Genomic DNA, 22898 nt, shown 5'->3' with positions numbered 1-22898 from the left:
CCAAAATCCTCTATATCGGAGCCTTCCACTAAATGTCAAATGTCCACCGAAGCCTCTTCGGTTCCAGAGCCTTCTCTGCCTAAAAGACCTAAACAGCATAAATCTAAAGCTGCAGTCATCTCTCAGCAGCCTCAACAAACTGCCGAATCAATCTCTATTGGTTCACCTTCTGACGATGATGGAATCCCCTCTCATCAACCCTGCTCCCAATCACTGGAATGGAATGACAGAGTTGATCTATCATCGATCTTCTCCTCCCAGTCGATCTTCTCCTCCCAGTCCTCAACACTCTGTTCTTTTGAGCAGCCCTTCCATAGTTGCTTCACCTGACAGGGTCGACTCCAAACAACAACTAGAGACCATACCTTATTTGGTAACTTCTGATCGTCCACCACGACCGCCTCAGAAACATCGGCCCCAACAGTCCCTGGAGCCATCTATTTCATCACGCGTGGGTCCAACCCGTGTTCAGCACTATCACCGGGTTGCCATTTGCCCCAACCAGTGCTCAACCAGACAACCCACAACCACCAATCAGCCAGTTGCTCTATCCAGCTCAGCCATACCTTTTTATGGCGGGCCTTGATCTTGACAGCCATTGGTGTTGAAACGGCCATATCACCGTGACCCATATTAACTCCAACCTGCTCCCTACCTGGCACCTAGAAGTCCAGGACAGTCGAGCAATTTTCTTCTACATACGAGGCTTTTACAGATCCAGCCTCCCAATATTTTCCCATTAATCCAGACAAGGGAAATCGTTCCTCTTTCTTGGCATCTCCAGCGTCTATATACTCCACTGCTTTACCAGCTCATCAACAACCTCCATTTCAACATCACCGAGACACAGGCTCCGATATCGATGATCCTTGATATCCATCCTGGTGTCATGAGTGCAGCCGAAGATCTGGAACCTGAAGGGTTAACTGTAGCTGAGGAGAATGCTGAGCGATTAGAAATACAAACACCTGAATCGCCTCCAGATTCTCCTCCCCCAGTAGACAGGCTTCGGGCCAGGCTTCGGGGAAGACTTATGACAAAAAGGTCAGAGGATCACTTGAAGGCTGCCCGCAGAAACATCTGATCAACTAGCCCTGAGTTCTGACAGGATGAAAAGGCTTCCAGCAGTTCAAGGGCTGTTTTTACTATATAAACAGCTCTCTAACGGCTGAAAGTCTGTGGAAGCAACAAGTCAAACTTCTGGATTGCATCCACGCTCCTGACAACCTTGAACCTTGTTCTCTGGACCCTTGGCTTTGGACTCTGACCCTGGGCTACGTTGTGTGTTTTGGCTTTGGACTCTGACCCTGGACTACGTTGTGTGAGTTGGCTTTGATATTTGAATATCAGCTCTGCATTCCCTGAATTCCTGACATAGGACGGGCTTATTGGACTCTGCTGTTGTAACCCCTGAGAACGTGATACCTGGTCCATGGACACTCATTCCGTCCCTCTATCGATGCACAATTTTCATTGCCCAATAGAACCAAGCCATCAAACTCGACATCACTATGACCCTGAGTTCGACAATGAGGATATGGTTGTCCATATCCATGGACACTCAAATGACATCTCTCGATATCTAAAATCCTTGACGCCAACACCTCCATTGACATTGAGCCACATACGTCAATACTATGACATTCAACCTATCGACACCAAAGCCAATCGACAATCCGTTGACTCCTGACATGATCCCAATTATTCTGATCACAGATCCAGACCTCAGACACCATCAGTATTACTTACCTCACCAGAATCCAACCTTGTCGATGCTGACCCTCCATCACCAGCGGAAGATTTCCAAACTTACACTCAACTTATGATCCGTATGGCTAAGTCTCTCAATCTCCAAATCCACCATCCTTTGACAGAAACGGCTGATCATGTATACCAGTGGTCCCCAACCTTGGGCCTCCAGGTGTTCTTGGACTACAACTCCCAGAATCCTTCACCATCACCTCTGCTGGCCAGGATTTTTGGAAGTTGAAGTCCAAGAACATCTGGAGGCCCAAGGTTGGGGGTCACTGATCTATACGACCCAATCTCTAAAGATACAACTACTCCAGTACACATCTCGATGCTTCCATCTCTACTCAATACCATTCAACAATCCTCGACAAAACCAGCCTCTTCCCATACCATGTCTGAACGAATCAATGACCTCTACAGAGTCCATGATCCTGGAGCTCTATTTCTTCAAAAACAGCTAGCTCCAAACTCTATTTTGGTCGAAGCTTCACAATCCAGCTCTCAACATTGACAAACCCTTATACCACAAATAAAGACAGTAGAAGGATTGACTCAATGGCAAGATGGCTTCATTCATCAGCAGCATTCACCATGCATGTTGCTAACTACCAGGGAGCCATGGGTGCATATCAACGTTTCCTTTAGGACAATATGTCAGCCTTTGTCGAATCTTTACCAGAAAATTAAAAAGCACTCGCTCAAACCTTTCAACAAGAAGGTATTTCCGTTGCCAAACAACAGATGCTTTCTGCTAGGCACACAGTAGACGCCACAGCAAAGTCAATGGCCACTTCAATAGCCTTACGACATTTCTCTTGGCTAAGGACAGCTGGCCTGGCTGATGATGCCCGTGCACTTATTGAAGACCTTCCATTTGACAGGGCAGGCCTCTTTAATGCTGAAACTGATAATATTTTGGAAAACGTGCAAAAGATCAGCAGCTAGAGGTTGGGGAATTTATCCATCTTAACAACAACACTCCCAACAAAATCAATGGAAACGACTGTACAACTTATATCAAAATTCCAACATGATCCTCCAAAACAAATATCTTATACACCCTATTTCAGAAATCAAACAACAACCCATTACTAGGTGCAACAACCGCAAGCCCAAACATCACATTTGACACTCCCATGACCGAGATTGCACATCACTCCACCCATCCTGCCCTCTGGAAACACCTACCTGTCTGGGAATCCATCCTACAGATGCCTGGGTACTGTCCATCATCCACGATGGCTACCAGATCCATTTCTTCCAGCAACCTCCAGCAACACATGTCGTCACTCCACCATCTCCAGCCTTACAAGAGGAAACAAGAAATTTACTCCTCAAAGCTGCCATACAACCCATCTCACAACACAACAAAGGGTTTTTCTCTCACTATTTCACCATACCAAAAAGGACAGAGGTCTTCGCCCTATCTTAGACCTACGAGAGTTAAACAAATACATTGTTACCACAAAATTCTGTATGGTTACCCTTGAATCAGTTCTCCCTTACTCCGCAAAAATAACTGGTTCATTGTCATAGATCTGAAAGACGCATACTTCCATATTTCCATACATCCTTCACACAGAAAATTATTTCAATTTCAACTAGGATCACAAGCCTACCAATTCAAAAGGCTTCCTTTTGGCGTTGCAACAGCTCCAAGAGTATTCACCAAGTTCATGGCACCAGTAGCTGCTTACCTCAGGCTGCAAAAAATTCTCATATTTCCATATATCAGCTATTGGCTCCTCGTAGCTCATTCCCGTCACAAGGCCCAATGGGACACTCACTTCACCCTTACCCTCCTTTGTGACCTCTGTCTCGCTGTCAACAAACAAAAATCAAATTTGAAACCTACAAAGATTATTCATTATATAGGCACATGCATAGATTCCACGCAAGCTTGCACCTTTCTTCCTCCACACAAGAGAGAAAATACCATTGCATTATTTCAAGTTTTCACCTCTTGTGCTATGGTACCTGCCTTGACTGTGCAAAGTGTATAGACACCATGGCCTCTGTGACTTCAGGGTGTGATTCACAGAGGCCACGAAGAAGAATGACAGGTTACCCACCAGTAATTGTAGTTCTTCGAGTGGACCTCTGTGATTCACTCATCCCACCCATCCTCCCCACTGTCATGCCATTCTGCTTAATGTAGCAGTGGTTAACACAACTGAAAGGGGAGCCTTGGTGCCAAGGTACTTATACGAGGAGGGAGGGGACCTTTTCTAATGTGTTTTTTGCTACGGCAGAAGCTCTAGAACTTTCCAATGAGGCTCCACACAGGTGTGGATCACCCAGCATGAATCACAGAGGTCCTCTTGAAGAACTATAATTACAGGTGGGTAACCTGTTGATCACAATTATATCTATATAAGACTATTACAGGGTGAGCATTTTTAAGCCTAATTGATTTTCTATAAAATCACTTAGGTGAAAATATTACTTGGCACACAATTTATTTGCATATGCACTGTTTCTGCATCTCTGACTTGAATGAATTAAGGTTATCTAGCTTCAGTTACATTCTGTTCTGTTAAATATTTTCCACTGTTTTAGGATTTCCCAACTGAGTACCCTACAGTACTTGTAACACATGTCAATCAGTCAATCAATCAATCAGTCTTTATTATTATCACAGATGAGCCACTAAAGATGAAGTCAAAATAAATGCAGTTTGCTAGCACAGAAAGGACTGAGATGTATAGATACAATAACATAACCTCATTATAGGTTGATGAAGATTGTTGGCATGGTGAGGAGTCAGATGTTTAATAAAACATGCGTACAACATCAAATTCATAACCTCACCACAAACTGAATGTCTGATGTCACTAATCAGGGTGATAAGGATATTAGACCACTTGAAATAACGGGGGGGGGGGGAAGAGGAAGACTATGCTAGTGCAGAAGATTTTATTAACACGTAGGTAGTTTTATTTATTTGCTTCATGCAAAAGGCAGAACTGGAGGAATCCCAAGCCAGAATTAAGATTGCCGGAAGAAAGATCAACAACCTCAGATATACAGACGATACCACTCTGATGGCAGAAAGTGAGGAGGACTTAAAGAACCTCGTAATGAGGGTGAAAGAGGAGAGTACAAAAATGGTCTGAAACTCAACATCAAAAAACTAAGTTCATGGCCACTAGCCCCATCACCTCCTGGCAAATAGAAGGGGAAGATATGGAGGCAGTGACAGATTTAAATTTCTTGGGCTCCATGATCACTGCAGATGGTGACATCAACCACGAAATTAAAAGACGCCTGCTTCTTGGGAGGAAAGTGATGACAAACCTAAAAGGCATCTTAGAAAGCAGAGACATCACCTTGCCGACAAAGGTCCGCATAGCCAAAGCTGTGGTTTTTCCAGTAGTGATGTATGGAAGTCAGAGCTGGATCATAAAGAAGGCTGACCACCGAAGAATTGATGCTTTTGAATTATGTGCTGGAGGAGACTCTTGAGAGTCCCCTGGACTGCAAGGAGAACAAACCTATTCTGAAGGAAGTCAACCCTGAGTGCTCACAGATCCTGAAGCTGAGGCTCCAATAATTTGGTCATCTCATGAGAAGAGAAGACGCCCTGGAAAAGCCCCTGATGTTGGGAAAGTGTGAAAGCAAGAGGAGATACATGGCTCCTAACATTGAGTTCCAAAAAATTTGGCTGGTGCTCATTGTACTTCAACATGTCATCTTTTAAGTAGACCATGAAATTCACCAATTTACATGTAACTAGGGCAAGATGTATGGCACGAGTTTCAAGTCCTGATCAGTATATAAACTCTACGGGGGTACCACCTTGAACTGCGGCACTGAGAATTTTTGAAAGCTCTAGTTTGCTTGCAATCTGAGCTTGTTAGAACTTCTTTCAATTTAGTTTTGTATCTTTGGACCGCATAAAGAGATTTACGGACTTGTATTTTGGAGGAATAGCATTAAAATGTGGATGCAGCAAGTAAGCAGAAGGTCAAATTCTACAAACAAAATCATGGGTCAGCACAGCAAGAGCACTGGGGGACATTAAAAGAGGGTTAGCTGTACACTCTTAAAGTTTAGAGCAGATCTCCCATACCATGGATTTGTTCCTTGCAGGAGAAAATAAACATTCATAATCAAAAGACAGCTGTGATTAAAACTGACAATGGAGGCCAAAGCCCATCCATTACATGCATCTTAATTGGTGATTATTGCCTGAAGCTTTGTGAAAACAAGAACTATACTTCCTTTAATTGTGTCATTTTACCTCCATGGGCTTGGGATTGGTATATGATGTGCTCGTTGATCAGCACCAACTCCTGAGACCACATCTCTTGAAACAAAATCATATCATACAAGGTTATCTATTTTTAGAAAAATCTCTTGGCTACCCAGTCTTCCTAATTCCTCAGTACTTTGGCTTTCAGGCCTTAAGGGATTTCTCATAAAGTTTTTCCATATAAGTAGTATAGCCATTAGGGTGATAGTAATGTAGGGTCTACAGTGGTGCCTCGACTTATGAATGCCCCTACCTACAAACATTTCGACCTACGAACAGCTCTGGACGCAAAATTTTGCTTCAATTTTCGAGCAGAGCTTCGACATAAGAACAAAAAAAGGCAGGGGGGAAAGGTGGGAAATTCAAACCATTGGTGGTGAAGAGGCTGCTTCTTTGTACCTCTTTTGCCCCAACAGTTGGGGGTCAGGGAACTTTTTTATTCCTGTGGCGCAGGAGGAAGGAGAGGTGGGGGTGGCTCTGGATCGCCCAGGCACAGGAAGCTGGTGTGCTCCCTGCTCATCCCTGGTGTGGGTCTACTCATGTGTAAGGGCTGCCAAAGGTGCAGGTCTATTCATGAGTAAGGGCCCCTCCTCCATGGCCGCCCCCGCTGTACCCGCCTTGACTGCCCTATGCTGCCGGCTGGGGCCTGTCGCCAGCTGCCATCCACCGGGGAGTGAGTGTCATCAGAGGAGACGTTGGTCTGCCTGGTAAGGTGCTGGTTTTTGCTTTTTAGAAACTTCAGGGTGGGTTATGCAGGGTGGGATTCGGCTGAGGGGGGTTGTGTTTCTGTGCTGTTTGTTTTTGGTGATTGTTTTTTGCAGCCTTCGGGGCTTGCTATGTTTATTTTTGGTTGTTGTTGTTTTTAAAGCCTCAACACCTTCTGATGGGGCTTTTGTGTGCTTTATTATTTTAGGTTTTTTTTTGTTAGTGTGGTGTTTTTTTGTTTTTTGTTTTTTTGTTTGTTTTTAAATGCTGGAATGGATTAATCCTGTTCCCATGCATTTCAGTGGGAAATAGTGCTTCGACTTATGAGCATTTCGACCTACGAACACCATTCTGGAATGGATTAAGTTCGTAAGTCGAGGCACCACTGTATAAAAATATGTCTGAAGTCTGAGAGCTGGCCAATTTAAGTCATTTTTGTGTGCCGTCTGACCAGCCTTGGCACTGCAATTGTAAAGCAATTATTTTTAGAAGAAGTGTCCATTGGGGATGAAAATTCTTTATCCCTTCAAATCCAAGGAGGATCAAAAAAAGGAAGTTCCAAAACAAATTAAATGTTCAGCAATAATGCTGGAACTTTTTCTTTTCTTTCCAACAAAACCAATAGCAACCCTGGTCTGATAGTAGGATTTTACTTATATGCCTTTTTATTTCTTTCAGACTACAAAAGAGAAAAGGACTTACTATGAGTACCTCTCTCCTTCCTTTTTTTTGTCCCCGCATCTTCACCAAATGGAGCCAAGTTCATATATGATGTTTTATTTGTTTGTCATTAGCCAAGTTCCACTATTAATCACACCACAGTTGCAGGAGAGAGAGGAGCCCATGGAATGAGTCAGAAGTCTGGAATGGTTACTTTTACAGATACTTGGTGGCTCATGTCAGTACAGCTATTTATATTGGGATATTACATTATCTAAAAACATCAAATCCCACTGTCATAATAGAGCTGGTTTCCACAAGCATCTTCCCTTGTTGCTGTGAACTGGATGGCCATGAGTTCAGCCCCCCATCACAGTTAGCTCTGTTAAATGTAAAGACCTGAATGTTACAGATTTGAAGGGACTATCATGTCATTTGTATTTTAAGGGTTCAGCTGCCATATTTGTGAACCAGAATGTCTTTCCTTTTTCAAGAAACTGAGAAGATGACTACACAGTTTTTCTCCTTCTATTGTCCCCTCTAGAATGGTTAGGATCACTTTAAAGAGTCAGCTACACAATGTTCTTGTTAGACCACTCCAAACTGTCTAATAGAGACCGATCCATTCCAGATTATTCTAGGGCTGGAGCCTACTATTTATTTAGAGTATTTAGGATTCGTCCAAATAAACAAGTTTTCCTTGCTGTCCAGTAATCTAGATCACTGTGGAGTTGAAGATGTATTCTTTTTACACTGTGAAAGGAAGGAGCAGTCAAAACAATTAGGCCCCACCATTTTAAACCATTCCAAAGTGACCCAGTCTACATCGCTGCCTGTCACTAATGTGGCCATATGCTGAAAATAAATTGTCTGCAACATACATCATGAGGTAGTTGATATTTTAATGTCCTTAATAGATGTTTCTTGCCTGAAACTGTCTCAGAGATCACTTTACATGCTGCCATAAATGAAATGTATTGGCCTTCAAAGCAATATGAGTCCCAATCAAATACTGTATATTAAAATAATATGTAATTTTTAATTGTATAAATTTTCCATTTGCCTGGGAGAGAAAACAGGATATAGATATTCTGTACCATATATGGTGCTTTTCATCAAAGGCTGACATTCTATCCTGCATTTTCTTTTAATAATAGGAGAGAAGGTTGTATACACCATCTAGTGGCTAAACTCTGGTTATACCTGCACCTCAGTAATAATTTTCCCCAGTTCGTTGATTTGTTAAACTAAAATATGAAACATATGTTTCTCTTTTTCTATTTCTTCTTATTTTCTTTCTGTATTACTTAATTCTATTAGAAATAGCATTGAATGATAACCTTGTTCTCCGTGTTTTCAAATATGTTTATTCATCTATAATGATCATTCTCTTTCTGTAGAGAAATCCAAGACCTGTGACGTACCAGTTCCAACAAAATCTAGATTACTACAAAGCACGTGGAGCAGATTTGATGAATAAAACTCGGTAATCAAGTTTTGTTTGTCTAATATTTTACCCCAAAAAAGGTGTAAATAGGAAATGATCTGTTAGGATTTCGGAGTGATTGGGACAATTGACCAATTGGGACATCATGCAAGAAATAATGAACACAGATAAAATTATTCTAACTCTTCTAACTCTAACGGCATTTTAAACTGCTAATTGCTAGCAGTTTAAAATGCCGTTCTGGAACCAAGAATGCTATAAATTAGGCATCAAACAGGCTTCCTTTGACTTTTAATGATGTATGCCACCTTGCCTTCCTTTAAAGGAGAAAGGTGGGGTAAAATATTTTAAATAAATGAATGAATAATTGCACTGGGCAGCTTTCTTTTTGAACAGGAAACTATGCAGAGCTAGGCCTCTGCTAGGCCACAAAGCCTTCCAGCTTAAGCTTGCAATAATCATAATAAACGTAGAACTGCAGAGCTGGAAGGGTCTCTGGATCACCAAGTCCAACCCTTGTCAAGGAGGCACAGTTTGGGATAGAACTCCCAACCTCTGGCTCCACAGCTTGATACCTAAACTATTGAGCTATCCAGCAGCTTTTCTCCCACTTGAGCTGCATTTAGTTGTCCATAAGTGACTGACTGTCAGGTGGGACTCCCAGAATGGAGAATTCTGTTATAGTCTTAAAAGGATCACAAATGGCACATATCTACTAGTTATTTTAAGGAAATTGTGTTAATCCTAAACTAATCTGAGGGAGAAGACATGGAAAGAAAAGTACTGGTAATTATCCTTAAGCAGTGTGTATTCAACTATCAGTGTTGTAGCTCTTCATACAAGTTGTCTCAGAAGATCTGTAGGCACTTATGTAGATGGTAATTCCCATTTTCAATTGACTGAACAACTTACATTGTATTCTGCTGGAAGGAACAATTCTTTGACAAGGAGAAATTGAAAAGAAAACGCAGCTGAGTATTACATATTTTATTTATTTGGTTCAAGTTTAAATTACAATGTGGGTTTGCAGAAATTGGTGCAGATTTTAAAAAAACACACAAATGTGCATTATTATAGCAATTTGTTTGCAGTTCCATATATAAAGAAACAAAACTTCAGTTCTCCTAAATAAAATATGTTCATCTACACAAAGTCAGCGGAGACAGAATCACTGCTCGGCTTGTTTTAAAACATGTGGTTTATATCCAAGATCAGTTAATTTTGCTCCAAAGGCTGGATACATATCTCTTTCAGATTAATATTTGTAAAACTAGTACCTTGCTTTTAAATTTATATTTTAATGATTATGCAGCATAATCAATCCTCTTTTTTTCCTAATTGTTGTGCATTTCTTATACATCTTGATGAATACACAGATATTGATCCTTCTTTGATGGCTGCAATCATCCATTACATCCGTATATCAAAATGTTCAAATGTAGCATGAAGAGGAGATTACCCCATTGTCAAACTATCTTCTCTGGCACTAGCTTCTCATCTTGCTTGCTTATAGCTGCAACATAGGAAGGTTGTGCTGTTTTTCAGTCATAATTCTGGTCCACGAAGTTATCAAAATTGAGATGAGGGGCATGATTGCACCATTTCAGCTTTGTCCTTTCTCAGTTATTCCAGACAGGTTAATGGCTCTTCTCAAAGCAGACGTTTCCATTTCTGACACAGGCGAATCTGGTTTGTACAGACAGGAAGACAAAGACATCTTCAGACAAACGTTCCACACTTGCACACACTCAGCTATACAGAAGAAGAAAAAACCCAACATCATTAAATTTTTTCTTATTTATAGACTGCCTTTCACCCAATAAGGGGACTCAAGGTGGTTCACAGTATTAAAAAGAATAGAATTAAAAACACAGTAAGTTGTGCATTAAAAATAATTTAAGTGTAAAATTGATTAAAATACATTGAATGATTAAAAGCATGTAAAACATTTTAAACTATCTTAAATAAAAAAGGCATTCAGGAACTCAGTCATTCGCCTGCCTGAATAGGTGGGTCTTCAGCTGTTGGTGGAAGGATAGAAGGGAAGGGGCCAAGCGGACCTCCCAAGGGAGAGCCTTCTGTAACCTGGGAACAGCCACAGAGAAAGCCGTCTCTCACGTGCACATCAACCATCCATACTCTGGCAATGGGACTGAGAGGAGGCTTTCCTCTGATGATCTCAAGTGCTGAGAAGGCTCAGATGGGGAAAGAAGCCCAAGCTCCATGGGGCTTCATAGGTAGTGACCAGCACTGAATTGGTCCCAGAAACAGACTGGTAGCTTGTGCGATTATTGTAATGGGGTGTTGTGTGCTCCCTATACCTGGCCCACTCAGTAGTCTGGCTGCTGTATTTTGAACCAGCTGAAGTTTCTAAACTGCCTTCAAAGGTAATCCCACGTGTAGTGCATTACAGGAATCCAAGCAGGGGGTGACTAAGGCCTGTGTCACTGTAGCCAAATCAGTCACAGCTACCACACCAGATTTAACTCTGCAAATGCACTCCTGGTCACCGCCAAAACGTGGACATCCACACTCAGGAATGAATCCATTAAGTACACCCAAGCTGCAAACCTGAGTTTTCAGGGGGAGTGTAACCCAGTCCAACATAGGTTGTATCCTTAATCCCTCATCTCACTTCCAATTGACTAGAAGCACCTCTGTTTCATCTGGATTAAATTTCAGTATGTTTGCCCTCATCCAGCCCATTACTGATATCAGGCACTGGTTTAGAACCAAGACAGCTTCCTTGGAATTAAATGGAAAGGAGAGATAGAGTTGGTTAGCATCAGTATACTGGTTACACCAAACATTGAACAAACTCTCCCAGCAGTTTCATTTAGATGTTAAAAAAAACATGGGGACAAAACAGAACTGTGAGGGACACTACAGGCCAGTGGCCAGGGCATCGAACAGGATTCCCCCAGCACCACTTTCTGAGTTCTCTGGATCTTCAAGGAAGGACTGGAGCCACTGTAAAATATAATACAGTATTTAGATAAAAGTCACTGAAATAAGATTCACATGTCTAATAAAGGTATTGATTTAAGTTGGCTTAGTCTAAGTATGAGTATAGCTTGTGTTCTCTGTGTGCACTCTAACATTGTCCTGGTTTTGCATTTTTCTTTTAAGTTTAAAAAAAATTCTGAAAGATTTTTGCACTTCCATGTAAGCAATTAATAGCCACTATGTGGTTTTCTTTTGTGTTACAGAGTCAGTGCCAAAGTAGCTCCACTGAACATAAATAAAGTTTCCAGCAGCTTGTTGAATTTTGGGCGAAAGCTCATTTCCCCAGCTATCACTTCAAGTGGTGCTCCTGGACCAGTTTTAGGTAGCAGTGGTAACTTCTCCTCTGTTCCAGTGCCAGTTAGGAGCATTGTAGAGCTCCCACAGCAGCAGCAGCAGCAGCAGCAGCAGCAACAGCGAATGATGAAGTCAGAAAGTGTGCCAGTTCAACTAAGCAAAGGTAAATATATGAAATTACTAATTCCTGGGAAGATAGCCTGCAGTAAAAAAAAAAACTAAAAAAAATAAAATAAAGAAGATGAATGACTTTTAGCCAAACATCTGGTTGGCTGGATCAACTCCACATAAACATTTCATTTTTGCTACTGATCGTGTTGACTTTCTTTTCTAAGTTTATTTGTTCTTCAGTTTTCCTTTCCTTCTCCAACTCTTACCTGTTGTTTTCTCTTGTTTTCACTCATTATGCCCTCTTGACCTCTCTCCTTTGTATTCCTCCTTTTAATGTTAACTTTTTGGATTTATCCTCATACAGGAAATGAGAAACCTTCAGACTTTTTATCCTCAATAGGAGCTGCCCCAAGGCAACTGGTGTTTGTTTTGTTCAATCTCAGGGAAAACGTGCACATTTTTGCAAATTGTTCTCGCACTGCTCTGTAAAACAAAGAATACTGGAAATGTGATCTGTTACCATGTTACATGAACTAGTAAAGTGGGACAGGTTATTTGTGTCTTTGGGATCAGGCATTCTGTCCAGTCGTACTGGCTGAGTATGGAGGCTAAACTTCACAAAGGGAAAAGGCACTCATTTTACAGAGACAGCGGTTCTATTCATATTCTGTGCAAACTGGCAAAAAAACAGGCCAGGAGAAATAGTTGGTCTCAAGCCTGAATGAAGTTCTCCAGAGGGGAACATATAAAATCCTCAGGGAGCCTTTCTCAACTCTAATCTTGGCAACTGTGAGATATTTTTCACACACCCTACCTTCTGCCTCCTGTTTTCCTATGTCTTGGCTTCTATAATCTTTTCCCGTCTCCATTTCTCAGTCCTTCTCTGGGTCAGAACAACTCCGCCTGTATGATATTAAGAAAGTTCTGTCAGTCATTGCCAAATATATAATCATCACGAGTACCACAAGTGGATTATCATCATACATCATAATTGTATATCATATTGGAACTAGATGTTAAGTATATTAAATTAATTTGTTTTTCTTACACTGAAACAAATGAAAAAAAAAGTATTGTAACTCTGCCAAATGTAAGTTATAGTCCTACTTGAGGATACTGTGGATACAGATTGGTGTGTTTGCAGTGTTTATACATCACCAAACATAAATGGGAGAAATTACTACATTTAACCAAATGTTTATAGTCCATTTTACATTACATTGGAATTACAGGTTGGAGAAAGCAGCTATATTTTCTGCCATAAATGAGCTAGTAGACAGACTATGAGTTCTCCAGTTCCATTAATGATTTATACAGTACATTTGTTCCTTTTGCAGTTTTTGCCACTAAGATGAAATCACATTGATTATCAAACTAGTGTGTACTTCTCTCCTCAGGAAGTAGATCTCAGTCTCAAATGGAGGACTGTTAGTGTCCCTGCCCTATTAAGTCTTCTGCTACATATTTGCTCACTATTAGTGGTGATTTTGCAGGCCTTGAAGCAATGGTTCCCAACCCTGAGTCCCCATATGTTCTTAGACTAAAACTCCCAGAAGCCTTCACCACTAGTTGTGCTGACTAGGACTTTTGGGAGTTGTATTTCAAGAACATCTGGGGGGCCCAAGGGAAGCACTGCCTTAAAAATAGGCTGCTGCTTTCATACTGATGTTTCTCCTTCAATGCTTGCTCGGAGGGACAGGATTATGAAAAAGCCACCAAGCCTGAGGCTGTGAAGTGATACCTAGCATAACATGTAAGACACTGTGTCACATACACTGTTCTACTGTAAATCACAATGTACTATCTACTGTAATTTACAAGACAGTTTTGTAATAATCAGGAAAATAGTATTTGACTAATTTGTGTAAAATCCCTACTTTCTTTGGTAAGTGATTTTGAGAGAGAATGTGGGATTCTAGATTTTCATATTTTATTTTTAACCTGGATCTCACTATTAGTACAACAAAGGGCATTAAGAAATTGCTGGAATTGCTATTATTAGTATCTTTGTAAAACATTTTAACAAGATTTCAAAGAAAATTGGAACCTAGTATTATCTACGGTATTGAAATGCCATGCCTTCTCCTCCTTCTCCTTCTAGACGTTCTGCTTTTAAACAGAAATTCATTGAATTTACTGCCATACCTTAGATTCATTGCAATATTTTAAAACTACAACTAAGCATTTTATATGGCTCAACTTTACTGTTATTCAATAAAACCATATTTGGCTTTGTATGATTTCTTCAAAAAATACTGATCATGTAAAGACAGTCCCAGAAAGCCAGACCCCCATGCAGATGATAAGCTGTTCTGAAAGGCGATCATTTTATGGATTTGAAAGACAACTGCCAGTTTTTTTCAGTTCTTCTGAAGTACTGTATTAACTTCTAACAGTAATATCAAAAATAATTTTAGCATATAAATAATCAAGAGTTGCATCCCAGTGTAAAATCTACAATACATCTCTCCTGTTATTTGTAAATAGCAACTGCATAATCCAGGAGTATTTGTCAGTCAATCAATTGATAGAACTCAATCAATCCATAAATAAAATAAATCTTTCACTATTTGCTTTACTCTCTAGAGCAAATCCGACCACTCCTAGAGAACCCCTGCAGCCTCTAATGATGATGGTTTAAATTAAACTTCTCACAGTGTTCCCTGGGAATTGTTCATCTAAAATTTCTAAGCCACAGAAAACTTAGTTACCAGCCATTGACATTTCAACTAGCCTAGACGTTTAAGATATCTCAGTTGCTCTTAACAAAAACCTAGAATGCCTCTGACAGAAACATGAACACGACAGAGTCTTTGTACATGAAGAAGCATAAGGAGTTTAAATCCACAGTACAATTGGGAAAAGTGTGCTTCTGTAGTAAATTTTAAAATTACAATTTTAGATGTCAACAATTATTAGAATTGGGCTTTGACTTATCTTCAGCTTGTCACAGAGAAAGGTTGGCCTAGGATGGGTTGTGTAGTAAGTTGTGTACTATAAAATAGCCACAATCAGAAACAGAAGAGGCCATTAATCTTACAAATACTTTTGAATACTTATGCATTTAGTGCAGGATGAAATGTGTGGGGTTGGATGTTCACTTGCTCCCATTACTTAGATGAGAAATTGGAAAAATAAATAAAAGAGTCAAAGATGAGAAAAATAAAATGAAATAAGGAAGAACAAGGCAAACTGCAATGCACTAGCATCACTATTCATGTGCCTGCTTTGTATAAATTTACTACAGTAGGAACACCATTTCTGCTGGAGATTGGTTCCAAACCAAGGAGAGGGAACAAAAAATTGTTCTCATATGCATTACCAGAAGTGGCCACTAGAGTCCATGCTGTGTATTTGTCACTAACAAATATTCATAGCATGGTCTCTGTCTCCCTCTAGTGTCCAGTTCTGGCAATACATGTGATAATAGTTTTTTCTGAATTTTTTCTTTTAATATTTTTTATATTTTCAGACTGTGGATAAGTGACTTGGTGGATACTGATCCCGTGGATAAGGGAGTCCTACTGTATTGGCAAAAACAGCAGAAAACCTCATTAAATAAACTAAGCTTTATTGTTATATTTTTATTATTGCTATATTTTTATCCCTGTTATATTTTTATCCCAAATGTTACTAGTTCATTATATGGTCATCTCACTTCTGAGTTACTTCACATTACAGTGAGAGCAGAGAAGCTAGCAGAGATAAATTGTTGGTACAGGTGATGTGTCAATCCTAGTAGTATACAGTTCTGTCTAGTTTGGATTGTTGTAAGTGTGTAATTTGGTTGTCAGTCATTTGACTCTCATTTAAAAGTTTGTGTACAAGCCTGAACTGCTGCATAAATGGAAATTCCAAGGCTGCTTTTTTAAATGAATCAACCACTAACTATGAAATCCTATTATTTAGTCTCTAATGGTATGAAACTGCCCAGGCCCTGAAGAGTATATTTCTAATAACTGATACATTATCAGCTTTTTCTGTGAGGTGATAAACATTGTTTGGGTGCTTTTTAGTAATGTACCTACTAAATGGTTATTGCCATTTTCTCGCCAAACATTTTTTCTTAACAATTATTTAAAATCTCATTTTCACTGTGCATGTCAGAGATTTAACCTGACCTCAAATGAATGTCTTATATTTTAGAATGTATATTTGGCACATTGTTTTACAGTGTTAAACAATGGAGGTTTTACAAAGTAATACATGACAAACGAGCAAACAAACACTCCGCGGAGGACAGAATTGAGAAGGAAGGGCAAGATAGGAAGTGGGGCAGGGGTTGAGTTGTCATTATAGGGTGACGGTTATTGGATTTATATGTTAAGGAAATCAGACCAGGTGTAAAATATAGCTCCTCCTTTTTGATTTTTCTTTACACAGAAGCTGAAATATCTGGTTTATTTATGCAACTATAAAGACCTTTTAACTTTTTAATTTATTAGGAGATGTAGTTACAGGCAATGAGGCTCAAGTATCGGTTCCTGTCCAGAATCTAAGTGCCCTCCAAGGGACAGTTGCTACAGCAACTCATGGTATGTTTTTGCCTGTTAACATTGTCTTTGGGAACCCCAGACTTGCACTGGTTTCATTGTGGTGTTGTCATTTCCAGTGTGTACCATATGTCATATATCCACAGAGTGGCACTGTTGTTTAGAAAAAAGAAATGTGATTTCATAGCCCTATGAGATATGCCCAGTGTGGTTCTTTTATTTTCAGTGGCAGCTTCACTCTTTACTAACTTCCTTTAATTTCACATTCTTATTTCCCTAGACTTTAAGTAGGTCCTCATCTTTTTGCCACTTGCTCTAGCAAACCAATCAAGTCCACTGTATGAAACAGCTTAGGGGTGTAGATATAGTATCTTCTTGTTATCATGGGATCCAGTTGAGAACCTATATTTTAAGCTAGCACATTTTAGTTCTGTAAGTCCATTCAGCAGAAATCAAATAATATCCTGTTCACATTTCTTTCACTGGTTTTCTTTTCAACACTTTCTCAGCCAATCTTTGTTAATTTCCTGAGCCAAAGTAGTATTTAAAAATATATATTTTCATTTCTTTTATTATCAAATGGCACAGCTGGTTTGTGTGTGTGTGTGTACCTTTGGCTCCTGTCACATTCTTTTTGTTGGGGGAGGGAAATGTAAAAGGTCCAGTCTGAAGCTAATGTTGACAGTTCTCCACAACTGGGCAGTTCTTAACTTTTGTTATTAGTGTCGACAATGGGGACAAAGGCAAACATTTGGTTTTTGCATAGTGTAACATTTTTGTGCCACTTTGGCCAACAGTCCATGCCCTCAGGGAGGTGCCCACTCAGAGGAAGCACCCTGAGGAGGCAGGGCAGGGAAGCTGGGGCACTGCTTCTGATTGGGCACCTGCCAGAGGAGGCAAGGTGCCACACTGACATTTTGTGCCCATCTGTAGACTTTTCTGCAATAATCATGGACTTTTTATAACAAAAGTCTACATATTCGTACAAAACATGTCAGGTCACATGCATCTTACATGATCTTCTCCTATGGCAATTGTATCTGACCCTAATATTATTTTCCCTTTCCTCTGATATTTCCATTTTACCTATACTGCTCCTCACTGTATTACTTCCAGTAGGAGGACTATGATTCCGCCTTCCTTCATTAAATAGGTATGAATATCCATTGCCTTTTTCAGATATTCAAACTTTGGTGTTTTTGAAGAAGAAAGGCAAATAACTTTTGTAAAAAGAGAGTCATGTGTTCCTTACACACTACAATGCGGGAGTAAGTGATAATTTTTTGAGCCACTAAAAAAAAATTAAACAGTCTGCTAGTTTTTGTGGATTAAAGTCTACTTCTTCAGACATGCATCAGTCAATAGTGCAGAGAAATTATGGTCCCAAAAGTTCATGGTAGATGGTTGTGCCAGACTTGTTTCTCAGAGGTACGTAAGTTTTTAAAAGTGGAGGCTGTGTTGAAAGTGTGGTTTTCAATACAACTCAGGTAGCTTTTGTTTGACTATCACAACCCAGCTCCTCAAACAAAGAAACTTTGCTGCTTATATGTCACAATGACACTTAAAATACTTTCTGGGCAGTTTACAATACTGTACGTGGCCTTCTTTTCTCTTTAGCTGAGGAACAAGGTAACACAAAAAAACCCAGAGTCCTCCATCAAGAAACTGGGGTGAAACTTTTGTAGCTACTTAAATTCTTCAGTCCGAGCTCCAGATAAGAACTTTCTGATAAAGAAGAACTATGTAGCTGATGTGGCTAAGGTGCCTCTAGCATTGACTGGCTTGCCACCTGTGTACCTTCCTAAGGAAAGTGGATTTGACGACAAAGTTTTATGCTTTTATTACCTCCAAGTTAGATTTCTATAATGGGCTCTATGCGGAATTAGCATTGAGAAGTGTTCAGAAGCTACAGCTAGTGCAAAAAGCAGTCTTGAGGCAACTGCGCTCATTTCCATTTTGTTTCTGAGCAAAATTCAAGGTGCTGGTTTTGATTTACAAAGCTATAAATGGCTTTGAGCCAAGTTGTTTGAAAGGCTACTCCTTCCCATCTGCCTGGAATTTGAGATTTTCCATGGAGGCCCTGTGAAATATAGGGTGGAGAATATAGGGTGGTGAGTACATGGGAGGACAGAGCTTTCGCTTTGTAACTGTCAAATTCTCTTTCAAAGAAAGTCAGGTTTGTTCCATCCCTTATGAACTTCCAGTGGAAAACCAAGATTGTATTGTTTGATATGGTCTTTGGGGTGTAAAAATAGTTTTTAAATTGTTTATCTGCTTTTGAAAACTGTTCGCTGAAGGACCTCAAAATCTGAGAATGAATGAATGAATGAATAATTTGCACAACATGTTAGTAATAGTAAATAGAATCCATGCTAAAGAAAGTTTTGTCAGCAACACTTGTAAGAATGAAAGGATTATCATAACATGAGATAGTTGAAGTTAAATTCAGTTTGCTATGTAATCTTCTCCAAAGTTTTTGTTTTTCCTTGTAAAGCACTAGGTAATTCAACATACTTCTGGTTTGTCTTGGACACCAATTTCTTATAGGTGGTGTTTTGTTTTTAGTCGTTAGCAGCACCAGTTTTGGAGGAAAAGCTTAAACATTAAAATATCGATTCCTCCTGTGTTTCGTATTTTGCCAGTTGTCCCTGATTGCAAGTGTTACACATCTTGATTCTTTCACGCTTTCTTTCCTTTATTATATTCATTTCATTTTATACTACAGTTTACAATTTACAATAATTGATGAGCTTCAGAAAGGAATATTCTATTAATTAGAATGGCAAACATGTCACCTTAAGTCCATTTAGCTAAAGATCCTGTTCTCTAGCTCCAAGACTTCACAACAACTACGTGTCCCATAAGTTGGAAGTAAAATGACAATTGATTAGAAGCCCTTGGCTAACTACTTTCAGACAGTCTTTTATAGAGCAGCTATATGAGGAAATAAATATGGTGAGATTTCAGTTCTGCTTGGGAAGCAGGTGTTGAAACACTGCAGAGTTAAGCACTTTATTATATTTTTACTGTTGAAGGTCACTATGCAGGAATGTAGATAACTTTCTACCACATTAAATTAGTGTAATTAAAGATTATGAAGATAGCATAGCAAGCAGTATGTGTATGTTTAATATTTCAAATACCATAATTTTCCTATCCTTTGTTCAAGCATGGCAACAATAGTGTTTTACAGCAGCCAGTGAGTTTTATGGCCGAAAATATGGCATTCATGTGCAGTACCTGCTGCAGAGATTGTGGGGATTCACTATTAAATAAAGATATGGCATAGAGTAGAGGACTACAGCTGGCAGGAACATAAAGAACATGAATGTTACACCAGGTACACCTCTTGACTTCACAAAGGAAATAGTAGATTATTCTAGAGCAGTGGTTGTCAAACTTAGGTCCCAAAATAGATTACTTTGGACTGCTCTGTAAGTACATCAGTTTCCACATGTGATCATACCTGGAGTTTAGAATACGCTAAATAATTTGGGGCCATCATTAATTGTAGAACTGCCTTCACTCTACCTGCTCATTAGAATATGCTGGAGAGGTTCTCCTTTGTAGCCCATACAGCTGAGTTATGCTAAGCTGACAGAAGACACCAAGCCTTTTAAACTCCCTTTCTAAACCTTCCTTTCAAAGCCTTCTATCCATATCTATAGTACTGACATCTTCTGTTGTTGAATAGTTTTCTACCTTCTGAAATTTTATCTCCTGTGTTTACAGTGTTACTCCATTATGCTTTGATTCTTCTAGTTTCACTGTTAGCTTCTGTAACTCTTGTTAACAGTGCAGGTAAAGTGTGGAGTAAAATCATTTAAGAGAAGTAATCTACTCCAGCTAAACAGCATAAAGCTATTCTGGCATCAGAATATGATTTTTTTTCTGGCTTTAAAAATGAAAAAACACAAGTGAGCATTGATTTACGTGATGATTATTTGATACAAGATATGAAGACTTATGTATTACTTTTAAAGTATATATTAATTTCTGTCACAGACTTAATAATGAACAAGAGGAGCTTTTGAATACTCTCAGAATTAAGACTTTGCAAGTGGGATCTATAAGAAAATTTGCAGCACAAAGCATTCTGTTTCAGGGTAGTAGCCAGCCATGTCTGGCATACTCCATTCTTCTCTCATATCCCTTCTCTACTCTAGTGCCCCATCCTTCCCCCAAAAGACCATCAAATTCTATACCAGAATGAGGATTAGTTTCTCAGCTTCTATTATTATATATAAACCTTGCTGATACCTTTCTCTTATGAGTGTGTGGAACCATATTGACTTCATATGTATCAGCCCTGGGGACAATGAATTTGCTAGTGATATACAGAATCCCTGTATCCTATATACATCAAATCAAAAACCTTTATTGGCATATGCAAAACAATTGCTTATACAAGATAACAAACAACTTATTAATTAACTAGATCTACAAATTCATTATGTCTCGATCTGTGTTTCCTCACTCTCTGATTCAAATAGGCCACCACATCCTGCATTGGAACTGACCATAATGACCTCAATGTGTCACAATCCGAATGGCCCCTCTTTTTTCTAGATATTTTCTGCGGATATCCGTATAGAATGGACAATATAAAAACATATGAGAGAGTGGTTCCACTCCACCCAGCTCCCAGGAGCAACACCTATATACATATAATCTGACCTTCCCTTATTTCTACTTTTGCTGCCATTTCATCCTTTCCTTCCAGATTTGTAATGCAGCAAACAGTGTGCAGAAATCAAGTACTGAATGCAGGCTTTTCATAATGTAAGGTCTGTGTTTCTTGTACAGCATTCATTTTTTGATTTTGACTTTGTGGCTGTTTGGTGCAAGGTATGTGCTAAAGAGACCTGACTCTGTGCAGGCCTGTCTGTTTCACAGCGGCACTTCATACCTCCCTATGTGTATGGACAGATGGGCTTTGATGTCATGAAATCTCACTCTGTGTCGATCTGTTTATGAAAAGCCCTGAGTGACATTTCAGATAGGGACCTCTTTGATGGCAATGTTTTCCAGTGACTTTTTTTTCTTGACTATTTGCTTTACAGGGCAGAGTTCAAAAAATGTCAGCGCTTCTCCAAGCACTGAAAGTTTGTCTGGAGGACGTGAATACACAGGGTCTCCACCTTTGTCTGCAACCAAAAAAGAATCATTTTTCAGTACTATTTCCCATTCTCGTTCTCACAGCAGAAGTATGAGCAAAAAAGAGTCTGTAAGTCACTAACGCTTGCGAAATGTATTTTGTTTATTCCATATTGTTTTACTTAATTTTTACTGTTCTGCTTATAAAAGTAGACTGGCATGTATCTGTTTGTGGAAAGGAAACGCAGTATAAATCTGTTCTTAACTTTAATGGAAGAGTATTTCACCTGGATTCTACGTTCTTCTGATTTCTAGCTCATGCGTTGTCTGCACATCTCTTCCCTCATATAAAAAGAACACTTGGTTTCTTCAGTTTACCAACTCTGAACCTCATGCCTTATATAGGGCTGCCAGTATGGCTGTGTAGAGAAGTTGTGTGCCCTATTCCAGTACTAACTACATGTGTAAATGAATCATGTTAGGAGGGGAGCACACTAACCCCACCACCTCCAGTTCCAGTTTTCTTGCACTCCTGTGCATTGCAAAGAAATAATATGCAGCAAAAGAGTGTCCTTTGACTGTGGAGACTCCACATGTGAATCGGAATCTTGATTTATTTATTCACTTGGAGAGCCTCCATGAATACAGAACATTCTCCTCTTCAGGACAGTTTGTCCTTTGGCCAAACAGGTGTTCAGCCTTTCTCAGCCCCACCTCCTTCAGCAAGTGCCCACTCAGAGGCAGTGCCTGGAGAAGGCAGGGCAGAGAAGCCAAGGTGCTGCCTCTGAGTGGGTGGCTGCAGGAGGAGGCAGGGCTGAGTAGCATCAAACACATGTTCAGCCAAAGGAAGATCTGGATTCATAAGTCGTCACAGTGTAACTATTGTGACTCTCTAGTAGCTAGTGATGCTATTACAGCAGAACATTTCAGTTCTCACTCTAACTGGTTGTCCATGTTCCACATAGGGATCATTTTTCAGGCAGAGCTTTCCTTGCCTGAAACACAAGCAAGGTGACATTGCAGGGGTGGGATCGACAGAATACACGGGTACCTTATTCATCTCTTATGTCTTCTTGTG

The 22898-nt window shown here is 39.8% G+C and overlaps 1 protein-coding gene across 3 annotated transcripts in view; it reads left to right on the top strand.

Moving 5' to 3' along the window:
- TBC1D5 (TBC1 domain family member 5) overlaps positions 1-22898 on the top strand; it is a 370039-nt gene that overhangs the window by 311337 nt on the left and 35804 nt on the right. For 2 of the 3 annotated variants that reach the window (XM_020807270.3, XM_078377254.1), the window contains 4 exons: positions 8773-8858; positions 12029-12282; positions 16676-16765; positions 21787-21950. In XM_020807270.3, the coding sequence (XP_020662929.3) occupies positions 8773-8858; positions 12029-12282; positions 16676-16765; positions 21787-21950 (594 nt within the window). The remainder of the gene's footprint in view (positions 1-8772; positions 8859-12028; positions 12283-16675; positions 16766-21786; positions 21951-22898) is intronic. The other variant, XM_020807289.3, reaches the window with a different exon arrangement.

Source organism: Pogona vitticeps, chromosome 6 (genome assembly GCF_051106095.1).
Source record: "Pogona vitticeps strain Pit_001003342236 chromosome 6, PviZW2.1, whole genome shotgun sequence".
Lineage (NCBI taxonomy): Eukaryota > Metazoa > Chordata > Lepidosauria > Squamata > Agamidae > Pogona > Pogona vitticeps.
Note: the sequence above shows the minus strand (reverse complement) of the source record. Positions and strands in the feature narration are given on the sequence as shown.